Consider the following 24,519-nt stretch of genomic DNA (forward strand, 5'->3'; position numbering starts at 1 on the left):
GGACCATAATAATCATGATAATAAAAAATTATTGATAAATTAATAAAATAAAATAAATATTAATATTCTTACGTGTGAATATTATAACGAATGTGAATCGTAGCGCGATGTCGCGTCGATTGTTATTGTATATGTAGTCGATTAAACGTAATCGTTTTGGAAACACGGAGCGAAACGGATTTATTCCTTCGATTGTAGTTGTATACGTATCGACTAAATGTAGTCGCTTTCCGAATGTGGAACGGAACGAACGTATTCCTTTCTGCTCTCCGAATAAAGATTTTATCGATATATTACGATATATTAAATGAAATATTAAAATGTAAATAATTGTTAAATAAATAAAGTATAAAAGTTTAAGAATATAATTACAAGTGCGTAAATTGATAAAAAGAAGAACTAAATATTCATCGAATACGAGGATACGATAGAAAAGAACGAAACGAGTCGAATCTAAAAATAAAAAAAAGAAATACTACAACGCTTGATATTAATTTTTTATTATATTAATTATTTATATTAATTTTTTTCCTAAAGAGCAATTTTTTTCTAAAAGTTTGAACGTTGTGTATAATATTCTCTTTCTTTTGTGACGCGTTTTAAACGGTTTAATATATTTATTATATTTAAAATCTTTTACTATTATTAATTTTATTCGACGATTCGATTTATTGTATAAGAATATTTATACGATTACACGATATTTATTGCGTATCCCTATTACTTTGATTTGTTTAAATTGAAATAGCATTTTTCTTCCGTGATTTATAATATTCGGATTATAAATAAAAGTTTTAAATATAATAATATTGATTATGAAGAATTAGTAATAAATTAATAATATTGATAATCGATATTTCTTACCTTATGTTTGTTAATAGCTTTCTTCTAACGTGCGTCGCTACGTTAGACGAATTTAATGATAAATAAAGTTAAAATTAATGATAAAAAAAGTTAAAAGTTATTATTCGGTATAAAATAAACTATGCCGGTTAATTTTTAACGGTATTATTTATTATTGCAAGCGAGTTTGAGAAAGATAGTTATCGTAATGATTTCGTGATACATTCGAAATATGCGATAATATTGTCAGACTAACGCAATGACCTATCGTCGCCGCTTACATATATATGACGCGTGTGTGCAGCGTATAGATTGTTTTATCAAACGGATCCTCCTCGCATCGCGTTAAAACTAATATTGTTTATGCTTGTAAAGAATATGTACACAAAAGAGGAAAAAAGGAGATATTATTAAATATTGAACGAACTTAGCGTACTTAGTAAATATATCCTACGCATTAATGGAACGTTTTTTTTTCGTAAAAAATAGATTATGCAGAGCACCATGGTTTCTTTATCATTTATTTTTTTCGTCCAAGTCTTTCATTTTTTCTTTCTTTTTTTTTTTTTTCTTTTTTTTTTTTTCGTTTATTTTCATTTACCTTATTCTCAAATTAACTGGATTCGTTATATACAATTTTCCGCGTATCACCACGATGAATGACGGGACGCTGTAACGCTGCTTGCAAGCGCATTACGAAATGTGGTTATTCAGGCGGCGAGATTACAGTATCGCTGCCGTATCAGCGCGGTATCTTGCGAACGATCGAAAAATAAACGAGGAACAAAAACTGACTATAATGTTGTTGCAAAATTTTATGCCCTGTGCTCAGTCTTTCACGCGCGATACGAATTTTGTGTGCTCGTTTTGCTCGTCCTCTGCGAAACGATTCGATCAGCTTCGATCATTCTCTGATTTACAATTATTTTCGATCTGTTTCGGTTATAAATTGATTGACACCGTACGTACATTTCATATGGGTTGGAATTCCAGTGATTTGAATACGAATCCGCGCATTCTTAAACGATAGAAATTAATATGATAAATGATAATGATATAGCCCGGATAGCCGATAGATTTAACGATTATCTATCGAACTATCTATATAGACGAAATATTCTATCTATATAGACGATACAGATTTCAATTTGATCTCGGTTTTCGCTCTATTTTCGTTAAATAACAATTGAAATGTAAATGTTACGATATTATTTTTATTTATTTATTTATTTATTTTTTTTGTTTAAAACTTGGCTAAAAAATTATATAATTTTTGCCACGAATAATTTTCGCTGGAACGAGTAACAGAGGACAGATTCCGTCTCGGAATTTTTGAGTCTACGAGTAAATATTTCATTACCGAGCTCAAAAAACCGGAGGATCCTTCGCTTCGAATTTCTGTCGCGTCTTCTCCGTTCTGCGATTCGTCGTCGAGATTGATCACCACGGGACGATCGTCGAAGTGAAGAAGGTAAGGGTGTGGTGTACGCAAGATGTATAGTGTATAATAATAATAATAATAATAATAAAAAAAAATATATTCAAAGGCAGGGAAAAAGAAGTAACGATAAAAAATTGAAAAATGACCGAGGCATAAAATTTTTCGCAAAACCACCAAGGAGGCTCGAAATCGTTTCGATTTATCTTTGACACATTTGCTTTCGAGAGTCCTTGGTACAGTCGTAGAGAAATAAGTAAGATCACAAGCGTCATAGAGGCTCGCGAGAGTCTCCGAGATTAGAACAAAAACATAAAAAATAGTAATCACTGTGTATACGTGAGCATGTATAATGATTTCGAATGGATGTCTGCATCCGCGCACATGTAATGTATCATCGCATATACGTGTATCTCTGTTTGTGTGGATGTATGTGTATCGCGTGTTTCCTACATTACACTCATCGCTTAAATACTAACTTGTCTTATCTTTTATAATTATATACATGTTATAACGTCACTTGGTTTGCCTGTATTGTTTCGGATATACAAATATAGTATTATCCTTACTCTTTATATCACATATCGTATATAAGAAGGCACCAGAAGTAATTCTAGGTCAAAAATTTTTCCGCGAGACGAGTTCCACATCTGACATTATGCTAACCATATAATGGAAACATCTGTACGCTGTACAGTTGTTTGCTTTTATTTATTTACGTTCGTCCACGCTCTACCACGAACAGAACACGTTGAGGCGTAACTGTTTGCGATCTATTTTTCGAGCTTTGCATCGTGTTATCCGGTAAGATTTGTTCGCGTTAACCACGGTAATTTCATTCGAATTGAATAAAAAAATGATCGAAGGTCAATTTCATATCGTATAATTTTACAAAAATTAACGAAAAAGAAACGAGAAAATTTTGCCTTCGCTTGATCGCTTTATCACCGCTTTATTTACGTATCATTATTAGTGACACTTATTACGATATATTCTATTCTTGATCCTTGTTCAGACCACGTGGAACACACGATACAGTCAATGGGGGAGAGAGGGAGATCGGCAACGACTAGGCATTCGAGGCCGTCTCTGGATCATGCTTCGATCTTTAAGATCGTTCGCAGCCATGAGACCAGTGATTTTATTTCCGCATAAAAATGACGATATGATGAAATTCTCCATTTTGATCCATCCAAGACTTAAAAGACACGTAACATGTACAATGAACACGTGTTTAAAAAAAAAAAATGAAAAAATGAAAAAAAAAAAAGAAATACAATTTCAAGTTATCAATATACCTATTCCCTAAGGTTATCACGTTCGATTTATTGATTCGAACGCACACACGAGTAATAAGATCGTTTGCAAAATTAACAAATTGCGAAACATCTTGAATATTTTCGCGTGCTTTTTTCTATGTATATAAAAAAAAGATATTATTATTATTATGCTTGAAGAAGCACACGAATGATAATCACGCCTCTAAATACGATCGGGTTCGCGATCAAGCTCGCGTTGCTTTACTAATCGATCGCTTCCCTCAGCGCGGCTAGCTGCTCCTCCCCGAGCTTCACCTTGTCTTGAATCTCCCGACCGTCCACGATCAGCTTCGCCTTCATGTTGATGAAGTGTTGATAATCCGCGAATTCTTCCTCGTTCAGGTACTTGGACAGGATCGTCGACACGTTCACACTGCGCTTGTCAATATTATTCTTCAAAATCTTCGCTTCTTCAAGTTGATCCATCAATTTATCCCTCTTGCTCTCGAGTATTTTCTGCGAATTAAAAAAAAAAAGATTGTTAAAAAGATAATTTTAATTTTTTGAATATATACGATTTGATAGAAATGTTTCGATAAAAATATATTATTGTATAATAATTTTTGATAAAATACGAACGACCTTGCCTCGCACGCGCGTATTTCTACAAGTTTCCAAAATTAACATTCATGCGTACAAATCTGAATAATACCCACCCTTTCCGCGTGTTCTGCCGGCATTCCGTAGAGAGCGTTCTCAGCTCGAGCTAATCTGCCACTTAGGCCGAGAAGAAGACTCGTGATCTTGCCTACTTCCTCTACATGCAGCCGATACTTGGACGCTTCCGCTGGTCGAGCAACAGCGGAGATCCTTGTTGCGACTCTTGCTCCCAAAGCCTCGTTCACCTCTCCCTCTTCGCGAACTGCTTCCTGCTCGGCTCTTAAGACCACTAGCTTCTTGTCCAGGCTCATCATCAACTCTTCCTGTAAAAAAAATCAAATAAATTTCAGCTCGTTTGTTCGAATATTTTTGTTTGAACGGAATGGAATCTCGTTGAGATCGACTTTCGAGATCGAGTTTTAAAACAATTGTTTCCAATTTCATCGTTAAAGGGATGACACATTGAATGAAAAGAAAAATAATAAAAAGAATAATATTAGATAATATTAGAACACGAATGCATTCGAGAATGAAATTCTCGATAAAATAAACGCTATCTTATAATGATATAACGCTATCTTATAATGATATACCTTTTTCTGCCTGAGATCAAGGCTATTGGTTGGAATGATAGGCGGCACATCTTCCTGTCTCGTCAGTCCCTCAACAGTCACGTCACGTGAATATCTCGTGAGAAACCTTGCCTTTCCTTCGGACGTGGTGAAATAAGCGGACGTCGGGGATAGAGGACTGGTTGAATCTGCCGATAACGGAGTCGAAGGTATCGATTCGTGCCTGCAATAATAGTCGTTTTTATTTTTAAGTCGTTCCTCTCGCACCTCATTGGGTATCGACGTAATCTTGGCAATTTTTATGATATCACAACAATCCCCGAATATAAGATTCGCGTGATCGTGGACGACACCGATTGCATAATCCGCAAGCATGACTCACGATTCGATCGATCGGCACGTTTCGAGGAACGAAGGAGGGTATGTCTCGCGAATGATTTACTATCCTGATGTAATCTCAAACGCGTTTCTTGTCACGATGCGATCAACGTCACAAATCATATCGTTATAGTTTCCGATTCATCAAATGAACGATCGAACGATAAGAGAACTGATATTAGACACGATTTCTCTCACCGATTTCTAACGAAATTTAACGAAGTGATATGTCTCTATCTAGAAAATCTGCGATTATAATTTGCGCCTTCGATCAACCAAACGCCAATTCTTGTAAATTATTTTATTTTATTATTTGAATATGTCATTATCCGAATATTTTAAAATGAAATAACTTTTTCTTACGAATCGATGTGTAACGAGCAAATATAAATAATTGAATATATATTTCAAAATAAATGTTAAAAAATATCCGTAACATCGCTCCATTTCTAGAAATTTTTCTTGAGATCTTTCTTTTTCATGAAAAATTATAGGTATAAAGTTTATAAAAATCGCGCACATCCATCAATCACATTCAGGGTGTTGATATATTCGTTGAGCTATTCGTTTTTGGAAAAATAATTTCAACTTGTGAAATTTCGCTCAAATTCGCTTCGATATTTGATATTTGATCTTTGCGATAACAATTGAATAACAATTCGAAACAATATCGAACAAAAGATACAACTATTAAACATTCGAAAACCAATAAGTGTATAATATTAAAAGAACGACTTTAAAAAAAGAAGAGAAAGTGATAAGAAATAGAAAACTTGATGATTTGCGATGATTCGAAGAACGATCTGGTCGACTTGCTATTATGTCTGATCTGGCTCGCGAGCTCGCTCGGTGAATTAAAAGCGATTAATGAAAAGAGGAAATGGATGCTGTTGCGAATACGATCGCTAAACCTCGTGTGGATTTTGCGCACCGTGATCCAAGAAACCACCCGTGACCACTTTCGAAAGCGTTTCTGTTCTACCAGGGTGTGGTAAGAAATTCTCTTGCTTGAGTAAGTCAATCTACTTCCAGTCAACGAAACAACGTTTTACCGTTGGAAATTACCAGAGGAAAACGTTGGTTAGACGGAACGATTGTAGGTCGAATATACGCGATGGACGATGAACTCGTGTTCGAGAGAGAAGATCAGTTCGAAGATACAGTAAATTTTTTACAATACTTGAGATACTTTGGAACTTTCGAATAAAAAGAATAGGTAAGAGAGATGACGAAAATACTTGAATGTTTTGCCAATTATCGTTGATCGTATAGTGACGAAGAAAAAAAAATATAATCGAGTGAGAATAAATATAAAAGAATAAGAAAAAATCAGAAGAAATAAAAATGATCATATCATCAAATCATTCCTACGATTATCAAACAAATCGAAAGTAAAAAAAAAAATCGTGAAAAAAATGATCGAATCGATTAATTCGATTAAATTGAAAATTCATAACTCTGTTGAGGAAGAAAATTGAGAAATTGCTATTTTATATATATATATATATATATAAAATACATCATATGATAGTCAATTATAGAGATTTTTATTGTATTATGAAAGGGGAATTTGATTTTAATTTATACTTCTCCGTATTTTTGATCTCCATGCTAGACGTTCGTGTGTTATATTGAAAAATGTGTGACGAAAACCGCGAGGTGAAGAATCGAGCGAAACGATGTCACCGCTCGTTCGTGGCAGACTGGCGAACGAAATGATGCGTAGACCACCAAGTAGCTAGTCTAACAATATCATTTATGGCTAGTTACGCAACCGTCTTGCGCCTTTGATACTTTCTCCCGGCATATGCCGGAGGAAATATTGTCCACTATTAGACCGAATGATTTTAGATTGACGGAAAAAAACTCGTTTCTCGGATGAAATTAATCACCGATGGCTTTAAAAAATATTCAAGTATATGGACTTAATCGAGAAATACTTTTCAATCCTTCGTTATTCTCGCGATTTGAAAATTTCAGTTTTATATATATATATATAATATATAATATATTATATATAACCTTTGGCCATAGAATTAGATGATATAAAAAGTATTATGACATATCATAAATGATGAATTTTTTTTTAGGTGTTAATCTTTCGGTCTTTTAAATCAATGTAATTCTCAAATAAATTAAAATTAAAAGAAGGAAATATACCGATTAATTAATTTTATCATCGCGTTTGCGTATATATATATATATCCCACCTATTTCTATAAATATTCATAACAATAACAAAAACTATAAGATACAGTAAATTTTTTACAATACTTGAGAAATTGCCAACATTACTGTCCAACTATTAGCCCGTACCACGAATTCGACTAACTCGTTACTTAAAAATGACAATTAAATTCCAACAGTAATGAAGTTCTTTTAACAATGATCGTCTAGGAATCTTGCAATCACGCCCACATAAAAGTGATAAATGATTCGTTGATAATAGATTTACTCTTCGATAGAAAATCGATCTCTTTGATCTTTTTTTATTCGCGATCCATCGTAAAAAAAAAAAATAAAACTCTTTGACATCGTTTCGTCACGGTTAAAATGTTAAATTTTCTGAAATCGTAAAAATTCATCGAATGATGAATATTATAACTCAATATTTTTACCAATACTTTTCATTAATTTTCATTGACACGTCATTATATAGGAAAATAAGATAAATTGCTTTTGACAAAATCCACTGACAAAAAAATAATTCTCTACGTTCGACGATATAGATAGATATTTGAGATATCTATCGAAAATCTTGCGTGATCGAGATGATGTGAAAGTGAACAACGATAGATCTGCGAATGGATCAACTTGTATGAAATATCGACGGGATAGTGTATCGTTCGGGACGATTGATTAACATTTATGTAACGATAATGAGAGGAAATGGTGCAAATAATTGAGAGAGCATGAGTTTAGAATTATAGAAATTACAGGATTTTGCATAATCGTTTCAATCGAATGACAGTCGCTGTATATGTACGCTCGATTTTTTTCTATAATTCGAGGCTATTATCAATATTATCAAGTTACAAAATGATAAACATATGAATTTTATACATCGTTATGTATATATATTTAATATTTTAAACTTCGATCCTTACATTTTTAAAATATTTTTTTAAATGCATATTTAATATATGTATATATGTGTAACTTAATCAAGTATTATTTCTTTTTTTATTTTTTATTATTAGATATTAATGCTCTTTAAATAAGTTGAAATAATAAAATGATAAAATAATTTTATTATGTTCAATATTCAAAATTTTTATACAATATTTTATCGAAATAAAAAAAATATTATGAAATATTTTAGTTCAATAACTCAATATTTTAGTTTTATAACTCGCATATGAATCTCTTTGATTGAACAATAAGTTTTTCAATAAAAAAATCTTCAATTACTAAAATTATAATAATAATAATAATAATAATAATAATAATAATAATAATTATAATAATAATAATAATGATAATACTTACTTTTTTTCCTCGTCCCCATTCTCCGAGCAAGGAGTCGTTGGTTCTTCGAGAGACAATCGGCGTTTAGGTCGTGGATGCAAAGTCGCTTCCACCCTGAACAGACCGGTAACATAGTCTGTGGGTTTTTTATGCTCTGGAGCTGGAACTGATAAAAACGAAGTATAATCAAAAAGAAAACGGACGATATTTATAAAAATTTGAACAACAAACTAATCTAAATCTTAATCTTTTTTTCAAAAAGATATATTTTATCTTTTTTTCAAAGTAGTTTTTCTCTTCTACGTTGATGCAATAATTTTGCCGCTTCTCTGTTTACATGTTTGAAATACTTTCTGAAAATTTCTATTTTCAACAATATGATACATTTATTACAATTCAATTTTTGCAAACTGGAAGAAAAATTCACAATGTTTTCGACAAGAAGAAAGCAAAATGATTTATGGTTATGAAAAAAATAATCGTGTTCAATAATATGCAAGAGATTCAAATTGAATGATAATTAGAAAATGTTTTACACAAGAGATCTATTTCGAGATGGATGAAAAAAAATCTAAATTCAAATTTAGATTAATTGGATAATAAAATTACTTTAAACTTAATCTAATTTCTTTTTAATATGTATATGTGTAATATGAATTTCTGCACATGCTTGGAATCCACGTGGAAGCCGTAAAACGTGTGTACACGTTCCTCTATCGAGAGGAATGGAGACAAGGGGCAATAACAACAACGTAATTGAATAACACGGTTGACTGGTCGATTGGTTTAACGCTTATTAAAATAAAAGGTCGTCGGCCCGGCCAATGGACTCCACCTCGTCGCGGATGACGCATCAACAGCTATCAACGTACGCGTGGTACGAGCAAACTAGATCGTGTAGGTATGTATCTTATCTGTGTCTTATCATCATCAAGTGAATAATAAAATTCTCGGACAAGCGGATCGAAGCTATACGATGATATTGCTAGCTGGACTAAATTTGTCTTGCTACCGATGGAAACATGAAAATCGATGTTAATCGATGTCTTGCATAATGTTATTAAACATATTTTTTCCAGTTTTTTTCCAATTTCTCTTTTAATAGAGAATCTTGTTCAGTGTGCGAAATTTTCTTCATTTTTAAATTATACATATTTTAAAAAAATGAAAGAATAATTGAAATATCAAAGATTTATTTTTTCAATGTCTCGAAGTGATATTATAATAATAAAAAAAAAATTACTTCATACCTAATTCGTTATAATATATCCGTTATTAAATAAAACTGTTCGCAAAATTAATATTGATAATATAATTATATTAATCGAATCATGTAATCGAAGAGAAAAATGTAGAAAGATATTCGCGATTGAAAACCAAAACATTAAATTAAATTAAACATTAAATCGTGAATTAACGGTACTATTCGAAACTATTGATCGACGTACGATATATGTACGTATATATATAAACTTACCTAGAAGAGGTACCAGCTTATCGTTCGGATTGAGCTGACTCGCCAAGTCTCGACCCAATTCCTCGCATTCGATCTCTTCTGGCAATTTCTTTCTGCAAAGAAGAATTTCCCGAATCTTGACTGACGATGATTCAATCTCTGTTGTTTCTGGAATATCTGTCTGCGAGGCAACGTCACTGGTAGCCGTGTTCACTCGAAGCACTACCTCTGTACGTTGTAACAGTGTCAATCCTTCTATTCCCGGTTGAGGTGATACGCATGGCGACATTTGAGAAAACGATACATCCTCTTCGACCGGAGAATTTCTCGATGACGATGAGGAGGAAGCTTTCGATACGGAACTCGATACGGAGGAAGAAGTCGAAGATCTTCCTCCTGATCTGGATTTGCTCGATAAAGAGGACTTGTCCATTCGCAGCTCTATCTCTTTCGTTTGATTCGAGCGAACAGGTGAACTGGATCTATTCGAAGAACCAGTGTTGTCCGTTTGAGTGGGGCTCGAGACTTTTCTATTGTTAAGGAAAGAATTCTCGTTCTTGGAGAAGCTATTGGACAAGTTTCGCGGTGAGATATGGGGATCCGAGGATCTACCGGATGAGGAGGAAGAAGAGGAGGAGGAGGAGGAGGAAGAGGAGGAGGAAGAGGAGGAAGAGGAAGAACTGGAACAACTTCCGGATCGTCTGGGTACAGCCCCTCTTGAATTATCTCCTTCGACTTGATCCGGTGATCTTGGAGGAGAACTGATCGGTGGTGTAGGCTTTTCCGAAACAGGTGACGCTTCGATAGAACTCTGCACCTCGTGGCCGCGTGACCAACAACTATCAGTTGTGATCGTCATTGCAGTAGTTGTTGACGATGTCGTGATACAAGTGGTGATCGTGCTGGTTGTTGTCGACGTAACGTTTGTTCTCTTTTCGTTACGTCGATTCAAAAGTTCGATGTTCTGTGAGGTCATCTCGATGGTGGCGCTTCGTTCGCGAAACAAGTTTTCTTCGACCATCGAAGAAGGTACTTCCATACTGCGATTCTGTTTCTAATTGTAATTTGTTAGATTAGTTTTTTTTTTTTTTTTTTAGTTTAAAATTCAAATTATTACGGGTAAATATATTATATTTTATAATATAATATAATATAATATATATATATTGTATCATATTATAAAAAAACATATATATATATATAAAATATAAATATATATATAAAAATATATATATATATTATATCAAGATTTTATTAATCTAGAATTTATTATATTTTATTAAATAGTATATAAAAAATTTTATTAAATAAAAATAAAAATTTAAATTTAAACGAATCAAGTTTGAATAAATGAAATTGTATCATATATCAATCTATATTAATAATATCCATACTATTAAATATTCGCGAATAACTCATCGAGGATGTATCGGAAGCAAATACATTAATAGAAATTATTACCTCTCTGTTTTGAGGTAAAGGCTCGCAACTAGCCGTCAATTTCCTGCGTTCGCGTTCCAACTGTCGATTCCTGTCATTAAGAACTTCGATACTCTGAGGCGACTGTCGTTCCTTACGCTGTTCATAATCGTGCCTCTTCTCTTGATGATAATGATGATGATGATGATGATGATGGTGATGATGCTGATGTCGATCCTCCAGGTTATCGTTATTATTATTCTCACTGGTTCGCGATCTCGCATCATTCAACTGCAATTTCTTGTTCAAATCGTGCGACAACTTTCCAATAATCTCAGCTGAATTTTGTTGTTGTTGTTGTTGTTGTTGTTGTTGTTGTTGCTGTTGTTGCTGTTGCGCCGATCGTTCTTCCAACCGGTGATGAAGAGCGTCCACGCTGTGCGATTTGGAAAGCTCCGGTTGCTGGTGATGGTGATTGTTATGATGGTGATGGTGATGATGCTGCAACGGATGATGAGGCGTGACGCGAAGAAGAACCGGATCGTCGTGATCCCGTGGCGGTGGCCAATCCTCTAGGCGAGATGTCGGTGACATGGTTCTCTTGTAACTACCTTCGGTATCAGGCGCGCCTCGTTCTCGCCGATATGCCAGATAAGAGGCCTTCGATTGACTTCTGTAACCGGAAAATCGAACAATGTTAACAGATCGTGGTGAAAGATTGATCATAAACGATAGATCACGATCCAATTTACTTATAAAACGATAAATAATCGAAAATGTATAAATAAATATTAAAGATAGGTATGTACATCGAAAAAGAAACAATCTTTTTAAATAATATTCACGTTACATTTAAATAATTATAAATAATTAACGAATAATAAATATTTATTCAAACTCTTGTTTAGAAATATTTTCAATCAGGATTGTTACATTCGTATCTGTAAGAAGACTGATCGCACGTGACAAATGTAACGTAACAATATTTGATACGCATGTTAATCGACACTAACTTTTTGAAACATAGCGATGACATCATGGAAACGATAAAAATTAAATTCTTTACGGCATACTCGCCAGAACGTTCTAATTTTAATCATCGTAACAATCACTAGTATTTATTACATATTTATATAATTTATTAAGCTATTATAAGTTATAAGCTATTATAAGTTATAAGTTATAATTCATTTTTTTGTTAATTTAGTTTAATTATTATTTTAGCGTTACGTAATTTTAGTTTTTAATTTTACATATTATTGATAATATTATTATTGATAATATTATAATTAATATCATCATTTATATTTAATTATCCACCACCACGCTCGAAAATTTCGTGATATTGTTCATCCAACGAAAATACAAAATGCAAAACTAGAACAACGTGACGCAGAAAATACGCTTACGTTAGATCTTCTCTTCACTGTTACAAATATACTATATATAAATAGTTTCGCTTTGATCGTGTGAGTCAACGCACGTCTGTATAATTATGGTTTGAATTATAATTATACGGTTCTCATTTTGCCACAGACTGTTCGAATATTTTCATTATTCACTATATGTATATATACACCCTTTTATCGAATACATATTATATTATAATTTATTCCCATATCGGCGAATGGCATGGAATTAACGTGTGTAATTTGCCGAACCGATCGAGCTTCCACGAATGGAACAAAGTGCTCTTTTGCCGAGAGTAAAAGTGATCTATTGTTCGGTCGCTTGCGAAATTCTTACCAACGAACGCATCCGCATCGATTAATCGCGATTGCGTGATTGATCGATCGAACGAACGTTGCTGATTCGCGAACGTTTTCTGATCGGATTCGTAAAACACGATGAAGATAGACGATAGACGTCGCAGCATTTTCATCAACACTTGAATTTCAATTCAAGCGTTCCTATTCAAATCCCGATTTTTTCTCATCACCAGTTTTCCACGAACACGCGCGCGCGTGGAAATTGAATCGAGATCTTGATTGACGATCGAGCATCGATCATCGTTCCCTTTGCTCGTCCAACATGATTAGATGATATTATGTAAACCGCTTTTCGTGCGAAAGTCATCGTAATCGGAAGGAAAGTGTAACATCTGTTGCCAGATCCGACATGTGAAACGTTTTGTTAGCGAAGAGAAAAGATCTTGTATATGTAATATATATTTCTCTGGACGAATACTAATTATCCTTTCTATACAGCGAAAGATAAAAGATAAAAGAAAAAGCTTGAATCTTAATCTAATATCAAAGTGTAAATTGTAACGCGATTTCTTTGCTTATGTATGCTCTTCGTAGATCGTTTTCTACTTGAGAATGGAAAGCGATTATTGATTATTATTTCCAAGTGATTACTGTCATTTAAGCGAGACCGATATCCCCGATGACTTATCATTAATTGATAACAATTGACTACGGCGGGAGGAGGGGAGAGGGAGAGGAGGAAGAGAGCTTTGATTTCTTGCCAAAGTATTGATCGATGTTATTGCTCTCTCCGATATCTATGTCAAATTTATTCGTTTCGTGATCGAATCTGGGCTGATATTGTCATGTTTCGATTCGATCGGTATGCAAGTAAGTATAATACATCGTCGTTGCGTGCTCGAATATAAGTACGTACTTTGAATCGTACGCACGATACGCGACGAAAAGCAACCCGAAAAACGGTTAATAAGCTTCGAATCGCTTTCTCGAATTAATCGATTATGCACAGCTTGCTCGATCAAACGTGACTTTGTTATGTTATGATTACAAGAAAAATACTAATCTTTCATTATTCTTTTACCTTGATATTTTTATTATAGAAATGGATGATTACGTATTGATTCATTCCTGGGATTCTATTTCAATTTATTAAGATTAAAATTTATCGCAAGTATAATTCATATTATCGGTATAACACAATCTCCAACGTAATATTTAGCAATAAACGTTAAATAATGCGCAATCGTTATAATGTGTAATAATAATCTTAGCCATACTTGTATATTTAATGTTTTGCAAAAATTTTCTTTTTAAATCTTAAATATATATTATAGATTTAAAAATTATACGCAATAAGAATATTTTAAAAACAAAATACGATCATAAATATTTAAAAATTTCTTTTCCGATTATTTTTATTTTTCACATTGAAATGATAATGATAAAGATTATTTGAAATAATTTAGATTAACTTAATTGTAATTATTGTATTTATTGAAAAAAAAAACAAGTTCTAAAGAATGATTTTACGATTTCCGCGTCGTTCATGAAAGATAAACAAAATGAAAAAAGATAAAGAAAGAAATTTTTTTTTTTAACAGCTTCCAGAAGAATTAGAAGAGTTCACACGGATTTCTGTCTCGTTCTGGTTAGGAATGTACGTGGTTGTCGGCGGAAAAGAAAGTTTTTGCTGTAACGAGGTGATTCGAGCGAAGGACGAAAGTAAAATTCGCGTCTCGATTCTAATCACGTGGTCGATTCGACACGAATTTTCGATCGGGACTAAAGTACTGGTCAACTCGTCATAATTTTGACAAAAGAAAAAAGCACAAAGCTTCGAACGAGTCCAATAACTTTCAATTTTTTAACTATCAATTTTTTAAAAATTTATCTCTTCTCTTTCAAAATATTATATTTTTCAAAATGCTTTTTTTCTCATATATCCAGAAAATAAAATCGCTTTAACAGTGGCAATAATTTGACATCCCTACGAAGGAAATCCCTATATCGAGGAAAACGCGATTAATTCGATATACGGAAAAAACGAATCAAATTGAGAACGAATATCGAGTCCCTGACGAACATTTATTTATTTATCGCGCTATCATAGTTTGAAACTTATCGTTGAAATTAAAGACGATTTGAAAACGATATAAAATGATAAATCGAAAGTTGATCGACAAAAAAAAGAAGAATCTTACGAGAGATCGGCGTTCTATTCGACTCCATCATTTGCGAAGCGCGCGATAGTTGAGCGTGAGAACGAGAGCTTGGAAGGAAAAAATCACTTATCTCGAATCTTTCTCTCTCTTTTTTCTCTCCTCGAGTATGCGAATCGCTTTCGCGACTGTTGTTACGCGTCGCATCATCCTCTACATATTTCGATTCGATAATTTGTGCGCATCTGCTTTTCTTCTTTTCTGTGATTTGTCGAATAAGAAAGATCGGTTAGAAATAGCTATTTTCGTTTATCGTAAAATCGTGTCTTACGCAATCTTACCCAATATTAGAACGTTGCGTAATATCGGCGCGTGATAGCGCGAAATATATCATTTTATAACGATATATGCACAATTATGTAAACGAACACCGGAGACAAGAATCGTGACCATAAGAGATCGCGATTTCCTGTTACGTTTTGCCATTTTATTATAATTAAAAAAAAAATAGTAATTTTTATTAGTAAAGGAACATTGCAACAAAGCCATTTCGTTCTCAAAACTGTTTAAAAATTTGTTCGTATAATCGAATAGCAAATTATAATAATCTTCTTATTGTTACGTCTTCTTACGGTAAGAAATGTAATTAAATAAACGAATTTGAAATAATATCATGAAATAAATTATGCTTTCAAGAATATAAGTTTTAAGAGTTGTAACGTATAAAAGTATCCTTATGAATCGTAATTTATGAATACGTGTTATTAAGAATTTCACCACAATTATATAACCATTATCCTTCTTTTTACTTCTATTTAATTATCATTACGACATAAAAATATTGATTCTACATTTATGTGTGCGATAAATGTATATATGTACGTATAAAATGTATATAATATGACGCGAAAATGAATATTGTTAAAAGAATTTCAAATTAATCGAAATGGTTTTGTTGCAAAAATTTCTCCATCTGTATATAAATTTTGATAGATGTGAGTAATTATAGATGATAAAAGAAGCGATATAGCGTCATATAGTGATAAAATTAATCGAAATAAAGATTAAAGATATTTCGAATCAATAGGGAAGCTCAAACTCGGAAAATATATATAGCCCAAAAAAAAGTTATATTTTACAAATTGAATCTTAAAATATTACATCTTGGAAATTATATCACGATTAAAAAATGGTTAACGCTTCGAATCATGCGATGAATTCATTTTAATAATTATTTTTCATTTTTTTAATAGAATCAATGGAAAATTTCGAGAAACTCGAAAAACGTATCGCGAGAAAAATTTACAAATTTCTCATCGGTCGAGATACAAATATACGGTGTATTTTTAAATTCGAACTGATATAATAAGCTTGGTTCGTAAAATAACGAAGTAAAATAAGTAACGAGCCATTTTACTGCTCGACTCCGATCGCAACACGTAACCATATGAATATCACGCTTTGAAAGTTACTCATGATAATGACCATACGTAACGATTTACACGCATGGGATCTTTTTCACGACACGTGTTTCTTCTCTTTCTTTTTTTTTCTTCCTCCCTCCCTCCTCTTCTCCTCTCGAGCGCGGATAATTACAGCTAGGGATAAAGCATGCATTGCGAATAACAAAATAAAGAGAAAGGTGTCGTCGCATATTTTTTTTTTTTTTTTTTTTTTTTTTTTTTTTTTTNTTCATTAAGTTTGTTCTATTGCGATCGAGAGATTAAATTAAGTTAAGACGCGAATATGGAAGCTAAAGTATTTTTTTTTTTTTTTTTTTGGCCCATAAAATCTTTCTCCTATTTTCTTTTTTTCTTTCTTTTTCTTCTTTACGAGTATACAAACAAAGAAAGAAAGAAATGAAGAAATCGTGAAATGTTTTTAAAAATGACGATTTATCGATTTTTGCGGCCAAATTAATAATAGGTCACGATCAATCAGACGTTCATTTAGGGAATATTTTTAATTTCGAAACTTTATAAGTCCAATTTCTCTTTGTACGCTAAACTATATTAGGGAACGATATTACGAAATTTATTACGAGTAGTTCATATTCCCGTAAATTTCTCTTAAATAAAAACAATATGAAACATTATCCAGCGATCAATCATTTTTTCTTCTTTTCTCATTCTTGATCGATATCTGAATATATATAATATTATAATAATAATAATAATAATTCTTGTAAATAGATTTTTTTTATCAAGTTTCGCCTGTTGAAGAAAAGCAACGCGAAAAACAATAAAAAAATATAAAAGGATCGATTACATAATCTCGCGACTCGTTCGATCGTTAAGTCGAAATTACCGATAAATCATAGGCCGAACAACTGTGGTTTGTCAAAAAAATTTGCAGGACAAATGAGAGAATGGCGCAGTAGAATCGAAGACGAGAACCGAACCGAATTATCGATGGGATAAGATCGCAGCTTCTTTCGACCGATAATCGCGGTATATCACGGTAATTGATGGTTGCGAGCGCATTTCACGGCCAGTCGCCTTCGATACATAAGAGAATTCGAAGAGTTAAATATTTATCTTCCCACGTACGATATCGATTCTGAGTGAATTGATAATTCCAATGCAAACATACTTGATCCTTCTTTCTTATCACATATCTCATACGATTTTCATTCAAGTTGCATGCTTTTGGACGATGAATCAATAAGATTTTAAATCGATATTCATCGGTGTAGAAGATTTTTATTCCGAAGAAAGGAAATTTATCGTCGTATGTTCTAGAAATTAGTAATGTACCAGATAAAGTTGCATCGTTATTATCCGAAAATATATATACATACATTCATACATATATATATATATATATATATATATCATTTTATTTAACATAACATTTAAATATTAATTAATAATAATTTGTTCTCGTCGATAGATAATAATAATATCATTTATACGTAAATATTTTCTTTTGTTCAAAAAAAGGTCTACCTAAAACGTAAAAAGTTTATAAATTTTCAAGTGTCAAGATAAATGATAAATTAAATCTATCTTTAACCTTTCGTATAAAAAATAAAAAATTAAGAAACTAATAAATTTTTTTTCTTCTATATTGCGAGAAATAAGAAATATTTAAAAATAATTTACGTATATTATATTTTCATTCCGACATCATTGCGACGATAAGATAGATTTGATCGTTCGTGAAAGAAACTAGATACAATGTAATATCGATTATCTATTCACATGTTTCCGCGAATTTCCTCTATTTATTCGATTCTTTCGAGCTTTAATAATAATTTTTTTGTCGATTGTTAGTTTTTTCTTATCATAATGTCAAATTTGCAAACGATTTCATTTTACTTATCGATTTACTTTGTTTGGTGCGATTCATCGTCGATCGAGAAATATCGAATCCCAAAGAAATACCGTGTCGTGTATAGAGGCATGAGAGAAAATGTCGTTGAAACTTTCAGTCAACTGTTGGAATTCGAACTCACTGATTTAATACGTTAATTAAATACGCGTGAAACAAAAGGAACCGGTTTTCACGGAAGCCGTGACGTGCCGTAAACTTTATTTTTAAAACGTATATCGTTTAAATTGGATTTACTTATCATTACGTGGGAGTGCTTTCGAATACATAAATCACGATTAATAATTATTGAAATATGAAAAATATATGGAAAATTTTTCCTTCGTTGAAAATAGGAACAAAAAGAAGGAAAAGATAATTGAATTTAAAATTCGAATAATTTAATATTAGAAATAAAGCAAGAATTTTTCACATTCATTGATTCGAAAAACTCGTAAATAATCGAATGAAATTCAAGAGACGTTAATGTTGCCAATATTTGGTCGATTATACGTCTATTAAGAGGGATTTATAGTCGATGGACAGAGGAGATATCGAGTCGGTGAACAATTATTACGACACCTTGCTAATTAACTGAAACCGAGTTTGATCACGCATAACTTGATCCCAGACAGGAGGAGGAAGGAAAGAAACGAGGGGGAGCGAAAGAGGGACGGACGAAAGAAGGAAGCGCGACAATTTAATATTTATGAGGAGATCGGAGCAACAGTTTAGTCATTGGAACGGATCGGTGTAGCGATTGTCGTATCCGGTGACACGAAAGGATGCCGATTCAAACGAATCATCTGGAATACGCCCGCATATGACGTATACAAGCCACGATCGATAATATTCCTTGATATTCCTTTTAAACGAACGTTTGATTGGAAACGATTAACTAATATATAAAATGATAATCTCAATTATATAATTTATACGATATAGTTTATTCTTATTATTAACATAGTTCACAAATTCAATAGTAATTTTTTTATACAACATATATACTTATATATGTACTTATATATACTTATATAAGTACATATATATATATATATATATATACTTATATATAACTTGGATATAAAAATTTTAATAATATATACATTATTTTTGCGTTACGTAATTTTAATTCGATAAATAAAGGTTTATATTTTATTTAAAAAAATTTTCTTTTAGATTTTTTTACAATTTACATAACACTTGCGATCAAATTTCATTCGAGATTATCGATGTTTTCGATATATACACATCACGGTCACCTGTCTCCTTTGCACCGCCACTTGTTGCTGATTCGATATATTTGATATATATATGCACACGTACGAGTCATATGAAGTGTTTCGATGCCTCGTCATCGTTCTTGTCATAATACAAAGTTGCAAAGTCTCGATTAATAATTATATTATAATTATATAATAATTATAATTAATATTATTACGTGGAACTCTCATATTCGAAATATTCGGAATCATTGTATTTCGTTTCAAGGGCTTTGTCTGTCATGGAGATACGCGAAAAAGAAATCTTCTATTGGAATTCGATCTATCGATTAATCCGATTCGATGAAATCGTGATTCCTCAAGTATTTATCGATTCGTTTTTCGATACGTTGAAAAATTTTAATCGTCTAAATGTCGGATTATGAAATGTCTGTATCGATTTGCCTATTGTTTTCGTAAAAGCGTGCGCTTCGACCACAAAATGTTAAATCCGGTTCCAAATCCAACTTCGGTTTCTTTAAATCATATTTGATATCGTAACGATATTCGATTCGGTCTTCGGGACAAGACAAAGACGAAATCGACGAAAAATTCGGTTTTTTTGTTCCATGAAAACGCGAGATCGGACACAGCGAACAATGATGCGAGTGAAACCTCGTTGTTCGCATTGCTCGAAAAGTAGGTAACCTTCGCTCGATGGCGATCTCGAAAAATACTGTATATATATATATATATTTACGACTCGAGAATATACGTACATATATCGGATGAAAGTGTACTCGATGCCTCGAGAATTGCACCGATCACAATACTGTCGAGGACAGTTTTCTTTGCGAATGTTTTAACAGGAACGATCGAAATTTACAAATCGTTGATCGATCCTTGGATCGATCATTTTCGAAAGGAGCTACGAAATCCTGCTCGAAATAATTGCAATGTGAATTTCGAAACGATCGTTTTGAATTCGATATTTTGAATTTTTATCGCGCAACGAGGATTATTTAGAATTTCGAAATTTCGAAACCACCTTTTTATTCCATCGCATTGTAATATCGAGTCAAATATAAGATACGAGTTGTGAACTTGATTAATTAGCTTAAATTTCATCGTTTGCCTTTGATTCCACGTCGCCAGCCACGGTTTTCGACCTCAGCTTCGTGGAACACGCTCCCGCGGCCAATGTACTTTTATTGCCTATTCGCAGTTTCGAACAGGGAGGCTAGTACTGTTATGAATGGTAGCAACGAGTGAACAACGGACCGGCATAGCATCATTGCCGAACAGCTAGGTATTTCGCTATTTTCCCATGCTGTGTTGCGCACAACTATCGCGAATTGATCGCCATTGCTGCCGTATGAATTCTCAAAGATTCTATTCTCACGAAAAATCCGTTGTGTCTTCGTCACTTTGTGAAAGAAATAACCAAGGTGACGATCGATCGATCGTCGTTGATAACGAGACGAATAAATCCGTCAATGATCAAATTTTCGCGAGCGTAAAGAAATGAAGTGGAGTAAGAGGAGAAGAAGCTCCGCAACGGAGTTTCTGTTCACTTTCCACTGCCACGCTTTCATCCTACTTTACTGCCATTATCAACGGCTGTGATCTTGTTGGAAAGATTTGCGTCTGGTGAATTAAAAATAGGAAATGGAAACATTTTACGTAAACGTTTCCCTTTCGCCATGCGGAAATAAAATTTATTCTCAATGGAAATAAAATTTATTTCCAACTTGGAAGAAAGCAGAACAACGAGACGAAACATGAAAATTAAATAGATATGTTTTTCCTTGGCATTAGATTCGAATTCCAAAATTTCTTTCTTGTAAGTGGAAGAATAATATATGGAGAATAATATATCTTTGACAAACATTTGTTTATCGCGTTTTCGAAGGACACAAGTCTGTTCAGACAAGTGGTTGGCATTTGCTAGCAAATTGATGATAAATAAAAGATCCGAAGACTCAAATCCACACGATTTATCTATACGACTTTACGATCGAATTCGAAATTCGAAATATGAAAAAAGAAAAAAAGACATATATATATATATATATATATCGTAAATAATAGTACAAGATATCCTTCGTTTCGATTACTCGTCACATCCAGTTTTCAAGATTATCTCGTCGTAAGATTTAATAACAGATTAAAAAAAAAATTTAACTCCGATGATAAACGAATCGTTCGTCTGTTAAACGATGCATATGTTTTATGAATGATACGTTTTATGAAATTACCATCGTTCGTATTATTTGCATAGGATAAATTGTAGAAGGAGCGTTAACGTAAACGCTTTAACGGTAACGAATTGAACTTTCCTTTCTTAAGAAACTGAGATTGTCGATGATTTTTTGTCAAAAGACAGCAAAAATTAGAAAAGTTTAAAGTTGATCCGCGAACGAAATGCCGCAAAATACGGCGCGACAAAGGTTAATAAATGCACATATCGCTCGTTTGTTCGTTATCGTGCAAACGACATTATATAAAAGATACGATTTTAGAAAAGTTTGATAATTTCCAATCTTTACAAAAATTTTTTCCCATTAAAATCGCAAATTCTTCATTCTGTATTCTTCATATTTGTAATATTTTTTTTGAAACTATTATATATCATTTAAAAGAAAAATATTATGGTCTCGCGATCAAATTTAAAATTGAATATATTGAATATATAGAATTGCAATCATGATTTAGAAAATTACGTTAAATGTAAAAATTGTCTATAATTGATATTCTGACACGATTCATCCTTGTGACAAGTGACGACAAACCGTGACTGATGAAAACAATTTTTTGTTATCGAATCATCTTTGTCGAGTTTCACGATTAAAAATCATTTTGATGCGATAGCTAATAAGCTAACGACGTATTGACATTTGTATCGTATAATTATTTCCATATTGATAAATCGATAAAATTATATCATTATTGCGACAAACATATATATTTCAATTTTCTTTTTCTTTGTTTTTTTTATTTTCTATCTTCTCGATATTTTTTAATCGAGAAAGAGAATTATCTATTGAAAAAATGAATATTTTTAGAAGAAAGAACCCAGAAATATCCAAAGAGACCAAGATTTAGAATACGTGTAAGTATATTTAGCATACAATTCTAATACTCTTCGAGCGATCGAACGTTCGAATAAGAGAGATATTTGGAAAATAAAAATTCTGTATCTTATTTATCGATCAAAAACGAAAAATCGTTCGATTATCCGACATACCGAACGATGATACCGAATTTTACGATACATCGAAGTATACGCGCGTTTCGATGACTTGCGTCATAACCATCGAATCGTTTTACGTAATATCTATTATTTTATGTATATCATTTGTGTTACATTTATCATGAAATTTTGTGAATTTATTAAACGCGCGATTAATGAAAGCTAATACATTCATTCGGTTTATAAACTTTGTGCGATATGTACGAGGAAGATTCACTTTTGCGCGTCAGCCGACGTTTATTTCCATTCAAGGTCCCCGTGATTCATGCGCATTTATGAAATGCAATATCCATGTTATAAACGGACGCATCACGGTATAATACTACGCTTGTAACGGGCTACATTTATTATAATGCACGCGCTAGAACGAGAGAGTAGACGCGCTGTTTTCGTAACGAGTGAAAATTCGGGTCAATCGTTCGATTCCTCATCCACGAGCTATCACGATCGATATACAGTTGATCCCAAGACCATCTCGCTTTATATGTTTGTACGTTTAGTTTCCAACATATGATTTTTCATCTGCTTTCTTTTTAAGTATGTAAATACGTAATTCGCCTATTATCGTAGAATGAAATGATAAACTATGCGTGCGTATATATCAAAAATTGATGTCAAATTGCTTTTTCTACCAATATATCATTTTTTTATAAAGATCACACATGTTAATCGATATCATCGATGGTACGAAGGTTAAATATATTGAATATCCAATGTAATGGATATTTTTAAGATTAACTGTACAATTATACACCTGATTTCGTTCTTAATAATAACTTCTGATTTTCTTTTAATTTTATATTGTATATATCACTGACAATCGCTAACGTTGACAAAAAAAAAAGAAAAAAAAACAATTGTGTGAGAAATCTCATTATATTATTACGACGAAAATCGAGGCAATTTTTAATTATTTTAATTATTGATTCACCTGGTTATTTCTAAAATAAAAATAATAAAATAATAAAATAATAATTTAAATGAATCAATATTTTTTGAAATAACTATTTTCTATTTTTCCTTGAAATAAAATAAAACATAAACTGAAAGAGGTTAAAGACCGGCAAAAGAAGATAAAATATGGATAGTATGGGGTAATAATTTGAAGTAATGCTTGGGGAAGTGTTCTCTTTGTTTCGGTGAAAAGTTGTGATAAAACAAGTATCACCGCGTGGGAAGAGTATTATCGGTGTTATCAAGCCCGCATGACAACTTTAACCTGCGTAGTTATCGTTCTCTCTCGGTGATATATTTCCTCGCTAACTTTCCAACACTTTGCTCGGAGATATCCTTTACTCGATTCTCCGTGAATATATATCCCTAGGAAAAATTTTATAAAGGTTGCAATTTTTTTTTCGTGATTGGCCTCGATCAATTATACCGCGTCCTTG

At 32.5% G+C, this 24,519-nt stretch overlaps 1 protein-coding gene across 2 annotated transcripts in view; it reads right to left on the reverse strand.

The window, feature by feature from the left end:
* Positions 1–1,010: 1,010 nt before the first annotated feature.
* Positions 1,011–24,519, reverse strand: part of LOC122710323 — a 164,264-nt gene continuing 140,755 nt past the window's right edge. For both annotated transcript variants that reach the window (XM_043928087.1, XM_043928086.1), the window contains 6 exons: positions 11,536–12,166; positions 10,096–11,128; positions 8,640–8,784; positions 4,794–4,995; positions 4,257–4,523; positions 1,011–4,056 (listed from right to left, as the gene is read on the reverse strand). In XM_043928087.1, the coding sequence (XP_043784022.1) occupies positions 3,805–4,056; positions 4,257–4,523; positions 4,794–4,995; positions 8,640–8,784; positions 10,096–11,128; positions 11,536–12,166 (2,530 nt within the window). In that variant the 3' untranslated portion in view covers positions 1,011–3,804. The remainder of the gene's footprint in view (positions 4,057–4,256; positions 4,524–4,793; positions 4,996–8,639; positions 8,785–10,095; positions 11,129–11,535; positions 12,167–24,519) is intronic.

The sequence above is a fragment of the Apis laboriosa genome, unplaced genomic scaffold (assembly GCF_014066325.1).
Source record: "Apis laboriosa isolate Shangri-la unplaced genomic scaffold, ASM1406632v1 scaffold14551_cov152, whole genome shotgun sequence".
Taxonomy (NCBI): Eukaryota; Metazoa; Arthropoda; class Insecta; order Hymenoptera; family Apidae; genus Apis; species Apis laboriosa.